At 36.3% G+C, this 12,913-nt stretch overlaps 1 protein-coding gene across 2 annotated transcripts; it reads left to right on the top strand.

The window, feature by feature from the left end:
* LOC127662226 (sphingomyelin synthase-related protein 1-like) lies at positions 1–12,557 on the top strand. 2 transcript variants are annotated; one of them, XM_052153330.1, is made up of 6 exons: positions 1–635; positions 2,625–3,213; positions 6,586–6,681; positions 7,121–7,238; positions 8,341–8,491; positions 11,238–12,557. In XM_052153330.1, the coding sequence occupies exons 2-6, from the start codon at positions 2,627–2,629 to the stop codon at positions 11,540–11,542; spliced, it is 1,257 nt and encodes a 418-aa protein (XP_052009290.1). In that variant the 5' UTR covers positions 1–635; positions 2,625–2,626; the 3' UTR covers positions 11,543–12,557. The 2 variants fall into 2 exon arrangements, with proteins under 2 accessions (XP_052009290.1, XP_052009289.1); XM_052153329.1 differs by lacking the exon at positions 1–635 and having other exon boundaries at positions 2,332–3,213.
* Positions 12,558–12,913: the final 356 nt, after the last annotated feature.

The raw sequence follows: 12,913 nt of genomic DNA on the forward strand, positions 1-12,913 counted from the left end.
GGTGATGTGGCGAGAGATCACAAGGCTGGGATTTCGATCTGTTTAACGTGGATTTTTTAACACAACTAGATTATTAAATAACCGCAGGACAAAACAGGGTAAGACAGGCGCAAAGCTAATATGGCAAGCGATGGCACTCACACACTCTTCCACGCGGTCGGAAAACCAGATTTGTCAAAGGTCTCGAGACACCTGCTTATTGCGCTTTGTCAGGCAATTTTAGCGTGGTCTGAACGGCCCCATAGATGTGTTTATGCCGTCTTAGTAAAAAGTAGTCGTTACTTGATATCGCCGGTTGTTTCACGGTCGTTCTCTGATCTGTGTTTAGTGTCAAAGATAGACTCACGCGCCTCTGGTACAATGGACATCGGAGCCAAAGCTACAAATGCGACTTTCACGCGGAACACCAGGGAGAACACTTTCTAGACGTGTGATATTACGTAATATCACATTGTCCTTGAGCGAGTTATTATTTGATTTGACTATACTGTTCTGTTTAACAGATGTGGTTGATAGGGAAAAAACAGGATTTGTGAACAACAGGCTGTTTGTTCATGCTTCGTTTTGTCCCTGAATCAATAAATGGTCTTGGTACGGAGTGGCATTCTGTTTGAGTACGTGTGTATACACACCCGGTATGTATCATTTTATATTTAATCGGAACAACTTCATCTATTCACCCTCATGCCATTCCAAACACGTATGACTGGTTTCTATGGAACACTAAAGGATGACTCAGTTTTCCATTCAATACAGTGATTTGTACTTTCAAGCTCTAAATAGGACAAAATGCATGTTATTACTCATCAGTTATGTTCCAAATCTTCGAAGCTATTTTTACTCACTGAAAATCTTCTCCATTGTAGCTCACATATCTCATTTGTGCTTTTGCACATTCAAACATGGCATCTCAAGATGCATTAATGATGCATCTCAGAGATGTCAAACACTATTGGTTTCCGTGTGTTTCATGACTAATGTGATGCGTTTGAATGGCTTTAATTGAGCGCAATTGCAAATGAGATCTGGGAACAAATAATGACTGAAATTTCAGTCTGTTCCACAAACATACAAAGCTATTGTATGACTTCAGAATCCTTGGAATATAGCAAATGAGTGATAAAGGCGTTTTGACATTTTTGACATGGCATTATAAATGACCATCCATTTTTGTTGTCAGCAAAACTGGGCTATGCAATATGGATAAAAAAAATTAAATATCACAATGTTTTTTTTTTATAGATTTTGGGATTGTGAATTTAATTGCGGTTGTGTTCAAAAGCACATTTCACAAGGAAAAATGTGTCTAGGCATTAGATGATTTTGTCAGTTATTTCTTTGTCTTTTTGTTTTTCTTTATTCTTTATTTCCAATTTCTGTTATGTTTTTTTCAGTGGTACCTTTGTTTGCACACTGCATTCTGATTGGTGAGGTCTCATCAGTGTGTGAAATATGTGCACCAATCACAATAGCTAATTAAACGTCACAGAATGAGTCCAATAAAATAAAAAATGTAGCTTGTATCTGTTCAGAAATTGCACATATAGCAGTTTTATTGCAATTGCATTTAATTGCGCAGCCCTCCTGCAAAATATATCAATTTGTGTTCCATTAAAATAAATAACAGACATAAAGACAAAGTTGAATAAAAGTGGTCAGAATTTTTATTTTGTAGATTAACTATTCATTTAAAAGCCTGATGGTTATGAATCTCTCTCTCATTTTGGAAATTCGGAAATTCAGCAGTTTAGAATGTGTTGATGTGTTTATCCATAAATAATGGATGCCATTTTTGTTTGTGTGTAAATGTAAGCGGGGGCAGAGATGTTGGTCCAGATTGTAGTTTTTGTGTTGTGTCAATAGGTCTAAAGTATAGCCCTGATAAGAGATTTTACTCTGTGTGATACAAGTCAGCATTTTTAAAAAGTCATCAGTGTTATCTGTTCCTGTCTATCTGGTAACAAATAGCAAGTCCTTTGCCTTGATTTCCAGTGCAATCATTTTAATAAAATTAAGCAAACTTCTGCTCCTTAAGATCAACCCTAGGATTTGAGACATTCATTCAAGTACTCCACTCATCTGGTCAAATATTTAGAGAGATTTGGTATTCGGAGAGATTACATGAATGCTGTTTCCAAATTGCCATTTAATTCATTCAGTTCATTCATTTAGACTTAATTTAGTTTCCTCTCACATACAAAGTATGATCATGTAGCTCTGATCATTTGTGCACAACCCCCTCACTGAACCACTCTGATTACATTTCAGACATTCTTTTAACTGAATACAGAGGTTACATGCAGTCACTGATAAGCAAGTGTATAGTGTACTTGGGAAAGCAAGTAATACATACACATTTACTCATTAATAATATTGGCTAATTAATCAGCCTGACTGATATATCGGTCTTTCACTAGATTTAAAATTCAGTGCGTCTGTTTAAGTTCAAAGGCTTACTTAAGGAATATCAGAAATAAAAACCTTGTTTTCTTGTTAACCTTGTCCAAGTATAAGTGTAATCTTCCCTTGCTGAGCTGTACATACATAACATTGCGTTTTATAGTACTGTGCATTTAAAAATTGGATGAGGGTTCTGCTTGTGACAAATTCTTCCCTGTCTGCAGGTATGCCGCGGTCCAGGTACGTTGGTGTTGAAGGTTGGAGCAGTAAGCAGGTAGCCAACTGGTTGAGGGAACAGGGATTTCGTGAATATGTGGATCTCCTGTGCTCTAAGCACCGTTTAGATGGAGCCAGCCTACTGTGCCTTAGTGAGACTGATCTACGGTCCCCTCCACTGGAGCTTAAGGTGCTGGGTGACATAAAGAGACTGATGCTGGCGGTGCGGAGACTACAGAGACAGCACACGGCCCTTACATGCTTGGGGTCAGAGGTCAGTACATTGTCTCCTATGAACACTGGGGGTACGGACCGTACCTTATGTAACGGCTTCGCAGAACGAGGGTCAAGAGACTATCCACACTGTAACGGGGTCGGGGCGGTCACCACAGTTGGCGGAGAACATAGCAATGGTTTCTCTAATGGGAAACGTAAGCAGCATTCTGGTCGGTTTGATCCGGAGTACTGGAAGACTGCACTCGGCGCCCTCTATTCCATGCTGGTGTGTGGAGTGACGTCATTCGTAATGGTCCTAGTGCATGAGAGAGTTCCTGACATGCGGACGTACCCGCCACTTCCAGACATATTTCTGGATAGGTGAGTTAGGTTTGCATGTGTGGATGCATTTTATAACAGCTGTGTGTTATATACTGTAGCTCCATCAGCACAGAGCTCAACTGAATGTAGGGTCCGGTGATGTATTGGATGTTCTATATTAAATATATTGATATTGTAATGTGCTTTTTATTTGGCCTAATAACTGTGCCAGTTCCATGGTGACTCCTTGTGTCATGTTTTCTGATTATGGTTTTTCAATTGCGTCTCTTATTTTAAACATCAGCAAAAATATAGAAAAGTTTAGAAATTTGATTCGTTTCCATGCAGCTATTCTTTTAAATTGTCTAATTCATTGACCCAGTTCAAAACACTGATTTAATGATTCAATTGCATAATCATTCATTTTCCAGCAGCGTGTAGGCCTAAAAAATGTAGGATTACAAAATAAAAGTTCCTGGATCCACAAATCAAGCATATGTAGAAAGCTTAGAATCTGAACTTTTCATCAGAACTGAATCACTTTTGCATTTATATTACATAGGATAAAAGGTAAGACCTAAAATATCCTCAATGAGTGGCATCTTTTGGTAAATATGTATAAATAAGAATATGAAAGTTTCATCTAGCATATAAATAGAGATGTCATATATCAAATGAAAGCGCTCACTCTCTGAAATGTGACCATGTAGTTTATTTTGTTGTCATAACACCAGTTTGAATATTTACCAAAATAATCATAAAGTAAAATATGACCTCTGTTAGGCAATAAAGACATAATAGCCACAAACTCTATATCTACTCTTACCTTAGGCTGTTTTCTGTGAGCTTGCTTGAGTAAATAATCAAATGTTACTTTGAACAAAATACAGGTGAAACTCGAAAAATTAGAATATCGTGCAAAAGTTCATTAATTTCAGTAATTCAACTTAAAAGGTGAAACTAATGTATTATATAGACTCATTACAAGCAAAGTAAGATATTTCAAGCCTTTATTTGATATAATTTTGATGATTATGGCTTACAGCTTATGAAAACCCCAAATTCAGAATCTCAGAAAATTAGAATATTGTGAAAAGGTTCAGTATTGTAGGCTCAAAGTGTCACACTCTAATCAGCTAAACACCTGCAAAGGGTTCCTGAGCCTTTAAATGTTCTCTCAGTCTGGTTCAGTTGAATTCACAATCATGGGGAAGACTGCTGACCTGACAGTTGTGCAGAAAACCATCATTGACACCCTCCACAAGGAGGGAAAGCCTCAAAAGGTAATTGCAAAAGAAGTTGGATGTTCTCAAAGTGCTGTATCAAAGCACATTAATAGAAAGTTAAGTGGAAGGGAAAAGTGTGGAAGAAAAAGGTGCACAAGCAGCAGGGATGACCGTAGCCTGGAGAGGATTGTCAGGAAAAGGCCATTCAAATGTGTGGGGAGCTTCACAAGGAGTGGACTGAGGCTGGAGTTACTGCATCAAGAGCCACCACACACAGACGGGTCCTGGACATGGGCTTCAAATGTCAAACGTCTTACCTGGGCTAAAGAAAAAAAAACTGGTCTGTTGCTCAGTGGTCCAAAGTCCTCTTTTCTGATTAGAGCAAATTTTGCATCTCATTTGGAAACCAAGGTCCCAGAGTCTGGAGGAAGAATGGAGAGGCACACAATCCAAGATGCTTGAAGTCCAGTGTGAAGTTTCCACAGTCTGTGTTGGTTTGGGGAGCCATGCCATCGGCTGGTGTTGGTCCACTGTGCTTTATTAAGTCCAGAGTCAACGCAGCCGTCTACCGGGACATTTTAGAGCACTTCATGCTTCCTTCAGCAGACAAGCTTTATGGAGATGCTGACTTCATTTTCCAGCAGGACTTGGCACCTACCCACACTGCCAAAAGTACCAAAACCTGGTTCAATGACCATGGTATTGCTGTGCTTGATTGGCCAGCAAACTCGCCTGACATGAACCCCATAGAGAATCTATGGGGCATTGCCAAGAGAAAGATGAGAGACATGAGACCAAACAATGCAGAAGAGCTGAAGGCCGCTATTGAAGCATCTTGGTCTTCCATAACACCTCAGCAGTGCCACAGGCTGATAGCATCCATGCCACGCCGCATTGAGGCAGTAATTAATGCAAAAGGGGCCCAAACCAAGTACTGAGTACATATGCATGATTATACTTTTCAGAGGGCCGACATTTCTGTATTTAAAATCCTTTTTTTTATTGATTTAATGTAATATTCTAATTTTCTGAGATTCTGAATTTGGGGTTTTCATAAGCTGTAAGCCATAATCATCAAAATTATATCAAACAAAGGCTTGAAATATCTTACTTTGCTTGTAATGAGTCTATATAATATATTAGTTTCACCTTTTAAGTTGAATTACTGAAATTAATGAACTTTTGCACGATATTCTAATTTTTCGAGTTTCACCTGTATACAGTCCAGTAGAAAAAGCATAATAAACAAATAATCGTCAAGTATGTTCTCAACTATTTATGATGAAATGAGGATCTTGGCTTTCTAACGACACCAAGATTAGCTTCTAGACAGCTCAGAAGGCGAGAGAGTCGATGAAACGGTGAGGAAGGTCTATGCGCTCTGAACATACACTTGGAAGTCTATGCGCTCTGAACATACACTTGGAAGTCTATGCGCTCTGAACATACACGTGGGCGCTCAGCTGTGTTAGTGAGCCACCTACATTTCAGATCTGTTTATTGTAAATGTTGTGACAGAGGAAAAATCTTCTTCCTTGTACTTTCTGCCATCTATTGGAATAAAATAAGAGAGCAAACAGAACAGGATTTACATGATCACAAACTTGGAAAACTTTTTTCATATAAAAATGTTCATCATAAGTTTGTAAACATATACAATATTATTTATGATTTGGTAAAACTAAATCAATTTTATGTCTACTGTATGTGTGTAAGGTGAGCTTTTAAATTTGGGTGTGAAAAATTGCAGGCAGCTGCAATACATTTCAAATATATTTAGTTATACATGTAGAAATAGATGTTTTGTGCATATAAATAAAAGCAAATAAGTGCCATTCTGCCACTTAGTGAAAACTGTGGGGAAACCAAACCTTTTTAGATTTTTAGATAGTAGATTTTTACTGTTTTTCACTTTCTGCATTCAACATTTTGAATCCATTTGGCAGCAATGGCTGTTTTGTCATAAATATGTGCAAATACATAAATATCAAAATATATAGAGAATTTCATCAAAAGGCTGAAAAATATTGATATAAATTACCTGGATTTTAAATCCTCTTTACTCTGCTTCCTGGTTATGATCACAGTTCATTAATTGAATGTGTGAAGTTAGTTTTAGTCATTGTTTATGCTCCTTAGCTTGTGGTTTATGTTGGTGTTTTATATTAATAATTATGATTAATGAATCTTGTGATTTATGTGTCAGTGTCCCCAGAATTCCCTGGGCTTTCGCCATGGCTGAAGCATGTGGAGTGGTGCTGGTTTTCCTATTAATGCTGGTGTTGTTGATGCACAAACATAGGTAAATATACTCAGACAAACGGTCAAAAATGCAATCTAGAACTAAGAGGTACTTTGGAAGATTGATGGTGGTTTCAGGGCTGTGTTTATATTACAGAAATATAATACTCTCAGAGACAAAGGAGTCCTTTAGAAGGTGAAGGAACATATGAAAATACTTTATTAATATGCATATAATCTCATGTAAATTTCATTGGAAAGTTAGTTGGAACCAGAGATAGATTTTCCTGGCAGTTGTAATGTGCTGTAATTATGCTTTTTAGGCAACACTGTTTGGTTTTTGTATTTTCAAAAACACGTGCAGATCTGAGTTGTGCTTTTTTACCATGGTTAACAGTGGATTTCAGACTATATCATGAGTGTTAGATTGCTCACTGAGTGATCAGTTTCATTTTCATTGTGTGTGTGTGTGTGTGTGTGTGTGTGTGTGTGTGTGTTAGGTCCATTCTGTTTCGCAGGCTGTGTAGTCTGATGGGGACAGTGTTCTTGCTCCGCTGTGTCACTATGTTTGTCACTTCACTGTCTGTACCTGGTCATCATCTGCAGTGTTCAGGCAAGGTGAGAAATATGCAAATACACACTTAAGTAAGTGGCCTTACTGAAGATTGTACTGCATAGTAACCTTATTTATACACATCCCTTTGTGATAATGTTTTACAAATCAGACAATGATAATTCTTCTTTTGACTTGCACAATGGTTTTTTGTCACCATTATATGCATAATATCAATATGCAAAAAGCATCTTTAATCTTAATAGACTGCAATAGAAAAGTTTACTGAAGTATTACGATATCAAAGAAGTTATTTTGCCTGTTTGAAGCAAAATTCACCCTCTGTTGGCTCAACTTGCATCAAATATCTTTGGGTCTGTGTGAAAGGTTGATGGAATCAAGAGGATTTCTCCAGCAACTATTGTTTTTTTGACAGCAATTTATTTTATCAGCTGTGAATAATGCTATATAATGTCTATCCTGTTGAATTGTGTGCAGTGTTTTGATTCTTGTCAGAAGCTGCAAAAGAAATATAATATTCCATTTATATTGTTTAAAAAAATTTTTGAAGCTGGGGCTGTCAATTTAACACATTGATTAAGCTAATTATATTTAAAAACAAAAACGTGGAATCAAACCTTGAATAGATGATTGCAAAATGAATTGCTATGAACTGTAGGCAAGTGACAATTAATTCAAACAAACCAGAAAGTGACTTGTAAAGCCATTTTTATAATGTGTAGTCATTCAATAATTTACTTGTCTGCTACAATAATGTAGCATACTTTGGGAACTGTTCTCAGCAAATATTGAATACATGGGATTCGTTGTGATAAATTATATTCATTAACTGGCATATATAAGAAATCCTGTTGATTTACTGCTCTATTTGAACACATACTCTCTCTCATCTCACTATTTGCCTATTTGTCACATACACGCTATTATTTTTATAACATTAGATAAAGCTCATGGATTGTTTACAGGAGTATTATTGTGTGTATATTGTAAAGGATAAACATTAGCACTAAATATTGAATTATTCGGCCCTGGAGAACCTCATAAAACATCACACACCCAGTCAAACAATTCAGTCACACTATCATCATCATCATCTCTGCTTTGTGTGTATGTGTGCAGATGTGAATGTGGATCTGTGTTTTGCAGATGTATGGCGATACCTGGGCAAAAGTGCAGCGTGCGTTGGACATCTGGCGTGGACTTGGCATGTCTTTAACTGGTGTTCATACATGTGGGGATTACATGTTTAGTGGACACACTGTTGTTCTCACCATGCTTAACTTCTTTGTCACTGAGTGTGAGTACACAAGCTGTTCTTAGGGTTTACTCGTATGCAGATATATAGATATACAATATTACCAAAAGTATGTGAACACCCAAACCTCACAGCCATACTGTATGTGCGTGTTCACCATTAAATGTCAAAACCATTGGCATTAGTATTGGAACATTGGTGTGGCAATTTGCTCCCATTCAGACACGAGCATCAGAGAGGTCAGGCACTGATGTTGGGCAATGCAGCCAGGCTCGCAATGGCACTCCAATTCTTTTCAATGGGGCTCAATGTGTTTCAGACTTCGTGCAAGCCATCAGGTTCTTCCACATCAGTCTCAGAAAACTATTTCTTTCTGGGCTTAGCTTTGTGCACAGGTGCATTTTTATGCAGGAAGATAAAGCAAAGCTTTCTAACGTTTTGCGTACATTGTTCTACAGAATATCCTTTCAATTCTGTAGACTGAAAAAAATCATTTTCTTATCCGTATTCATTATTTATAGTGGTAAATCGGTATTTTTGAAAATGTTTAAGTTAATATTCTATTAGTATTTCAAATGAGTATTCTAATTCAGGCACTAAAAACGGTTCAAGAAACGAAAACCAAAAATGAAAAAAAAAATCTTGGCACTTGGCAGACATAACCGACAACGGCAACAAAGTGATTTTCAATTGTTTCAGAGTGAAAACTTTATTTTTCAATGCTGGTAACCGGTTATAACCGATCATTTTTGTTCTGATGAAACCAAAGGGATTATTATAGTACATTTTTTTCATGTTGCTTGAATTTTTTACATGTGCATTGATCCTGAAGGAAACTGCTGCGTCACACATTTCTTTGCCTAATTGCCCGTTGTGGATGTTGCATTCTGTGAATGAAGAACTTTTTAACAACTATGTATAATTACTACATATACATGCATGGCTAATCCAGGTACAAGGAAAATATTATTGGGGTAAAAAGTTAATTTCTCAACTGTTTCCAAGTCTTTCTTGAATTATTGTTAGATATGATGCATTAATACAGATTTGATGCTGCCAGGTTTTGAGTCAGAAGCAGATCTGTAAATAAAATGATACTTAACTGTTTATTAACTGTTTGCTTGTTATGATTTCTAAGCTGATTAATCCACCACAGAGAATTTTATATTTTTTTATTTTTGCTTATTTTGGTGAGGCAAGTGGCTTATTTTGGGCTTGTTTTTCCAGACCAGAATTCTTGTTTCTCTAGCAAGATCACTACAGTTGGTGTTTCACCCACCCATTAGCACAGAGGACTGTCATTTTAAAAAGAATGTTTAAACTTTCCTTTTTTTGTTCTGACCGGTTACCATTTGGAAAGGAGTTTGTGGAACTTCTGAACTCCAACAAAAACAATTTTGCACTCTTTTTTTAGTCCCTATTCTAAGTAAATTGGTATTTTTTCATGTCTAAAAATTCTTAAAAGAAGATAAATTTACTTGAGAAGAAAAAATAAGTAAGATATTAAGACTTGTTCTCAGAGAATTTATCTTAAATTGTTTTGTTTTTTTTTTTACCCCATAAACAAATGGTTTTTTTCCTTTTTCATTTTGTAAGGTTAAAGGTGCTATATGTAAGATTGACAACAAGCATTTAAAATGGGTACTGCCTTCCAAATTCAAAATATTGGAGAGTTGTCTGCCCCACCCTAGACTCTAAGCTCATGTGGGTTGCCAGAATGTTGACATGCAAATTAGCTAACTCTGCATCCGTTTTAAAGATTTCTGGGCTTTAAGCGGTCTCCATCTTCCAAAAGGCATCTCCAATATTTATCCTTGTTTTACTATGCCTCTGGTCATGGTGGTTTTTAGATGGATGTCGAGGCTTTTAAGGTCGGGTGGAATCTGTTATCTCTGATCCAGTTCATTTGCTGGATTCCATGGCTGCAGCATGCATTTGTTTGCCTGCAAACTTGTTCAAATATGACAAAGTGGTGGTGTCGAAACACTATTGTTGAGTGGTCAGGGACGGGATCACACAGGCTAAAACATAATTTGAAAACAGAAATTTCAGTCCGGAATGGAAACATGCTAAGTTGAAATACTGGCTTCTCCGATAACAATGCTACAGCCAGTATATTCTACTTTGAAGTTTCCATTCCGGACTGAAATTTCTGTTTTCAAATTATGTTTTAGCCTGTGTGATCCCGTCCAATTCTCTAATGACATATTATGGTCATTTTAGTACAGTAAAAATATTACGTATAGCACCTTTAATGCTTTAAACAAGAAAAACAACTTGCCACCCGGATAAGAAAAATCCGGGTGGCAAGTCGATATACTATATATTCTTTGAAAACTATTTCGTGTTCAATAAAAGTTAAGCTCTATCGACAGCATTTATGGCAAAATGTTGACTACCACAAAAAATGTATTTAAAACAGTAGTTAATTACACTGGAAGTGAATGGGACCCAAATGGTAAACTTCAAAGTACTTACTGTTTCAAAAGTATAGCCACAAGATGTAAACAATATGCACTTTAACATGATTTTATTGTGAAAAAAATCGGTCTCTTAACATTTCTGTGTAAAAAGTTGTATCCAATTTTGCAACTGTGTTACTATGACAACATAACAGCGTAAACCCTGTTAACTGGTACATTTTTAACAGCAGAATTATTGTAAGTGCTTTTAAAAAAAAAAATTTAGAATATCCAGCAATTCTGGCTCATGTTAAGGTTTATCAACAATCCCTGTTTATACAGAATCCTTATGTAGTGGTGTGATTAATGTCTCTTTGTGATTTTAGATACACCACGTAACTGGAACTTCATCCATACCATGTCTTGGGTCCTAAACCTTTTTGGAATTTTCTTCATCTTGGCGGCCCATGAACACTACTCTATTGACGTCTTCATCGCATTCTACATCACCACCAGACTGTTCCTGTACTACCATACGCTTGCGAACACACAAGCCTATCAGCACAGCCGCAGAGCACGTATCTGGTTCCCCCTCTTCTCTTTCTTTGAGTGCAATGTGACTGGACCTGTTCCAAACGTGTATAGCTGGCCTTTCTCCAAACCTGCTTTCATGAAGATAATTATAGGATAGACTGTGTATTCATGACAAGCTCAAACTGTGGCGTTTTTTCATATGTTTGTTGTCTTGGGTATTATTTATTGTTTATTTATTGCTATTTGTTCATGTATCTTTTCGCAACCTGTATTAGTAATAATTTGTATTCTACTGTAAATCAGAACACTGTGTTGTTTTGGTGATTTGCACTAATTAGAAAATTGGACAATGGCTGCCTGTATACCAATTTATAAAGCACATACACAGGCTTCTTTTTTCTGTTGGATATAATTGTGTACTTCATTAATATCACAGTTTCTTTTGACTGTTTCTGGAACAAGAATTATCTAGTGAAGTTTTGAAAGTTCAACAATTAAAACACCAGATTTACAGTATATCACACTAACAGTTAGACCATAATATTTCCACATAAAAAACACTTGCAATATCAGAGGGGTTAAAATTATAGTGAGGAAAAAATACAAAAAGAGCTTATCTGTGTTGAATCTTTATACTGATACCTCAAACTTTGACTTTCTTGTGGTGCTTTTATTGTAGGGATACTTCATAATGGTTCATATTTAAAGACTTCTAGCCACAGAGATGTAATGCTTATTTATTAATGATTTTGGCATTTTGCTCTGAATAATTTACTTTTGTTTCAATACTAAAATGTTTATGTCCTAAAAGAGATTACGGTTACAAAATGTTTTGCCAGTATCAGCATCAGTATTAATGACAACAGCCAAAGAAATGATCAAAACCTTTATATAGGCATCATTGTTAAAAAGGAGGTGAAGCATTTTTGTTTATCTGTAAGATTAATTACGCTTGTCAAGATTTATAAAATGTTTTTTTTTTTAAGTGCATGCATGGGCACATGGAAATCATGCGTTTGTGAATGCAACTTCATTTTATGTCACTGTTTCTGTTTTGGTGTTTTATAGAAATGTTATTTAATGCCAACAAAAGTCTTATCAAGTGACAGACCAGAGATTATTTTATACAATAATAAAATTTTACAGACTTAAACTCACAAAACATTGTTGTATGTGTGTTTTGCGGGTCTTGTTACTAAACATCATGAACCAACAATATTTTGTTTTATTGATGTGTTGCCTTATATGATTTGTGCTCTGTTAAGTTGATCAGTGATTTGATTTGAGAGTGAATAACGACTTAAATGATGATATGTTTATCATACAAAATGAACGTTTGCCTTCAGATGATGAGTCTCATGGACTAATTTGTGACACTTTTGGTTGCTTTAAGCTAAAGTGAGTCACTATCAACTGCTGTTGACATAAGCAAATGGAACATTATTTAAAATATCTCTTGTGTTCTGCAGAAGAAAGTCATATGAGTTGGGAACAACATGAGGGTGGGTAATAGTGACAGAATTGAATT

This window comes from Xyrauchen texanus, chromosome 22, assembly GCF_025860055.1.
Source record: "Xyrauchen texanus isolate HMW12.3.18 chromosome 22, RBS_HiC_50CHRs, whole genome shotgun sequence".
Lineage (NCBI taxonomy): Eukaryota > Metazoa > Chordata > Actinopteri > Cypriniformes > Catostomidae > Xyrauchen > Xyrauchen texanus.

Bases quoted from the DNA above. Each gene is read 5' to 3' on its own strand.
- LOC127662226 (XM_052153329.1), top strand. From the start codon at position 2,585: ATGAGGGTTCTGCTTGTGACAAATTCTTCCCTGTCTGCAGGTATGCCG. The intron at 6,682-7,120 runs GTAAATATACTC...TGTGTGTGTTAG, and splicing joins TTGTTGATGCACAAACATAG to GTCCATTCTGTTTCGCAGGC. The intron at 7,239-8,340 runs GTGAGAAATATG...TGTGTTTTGCAG, and splicing joins ATCTGCAGTGTTCAGGCAAG to ATGTATGGCGATACCTGGGC.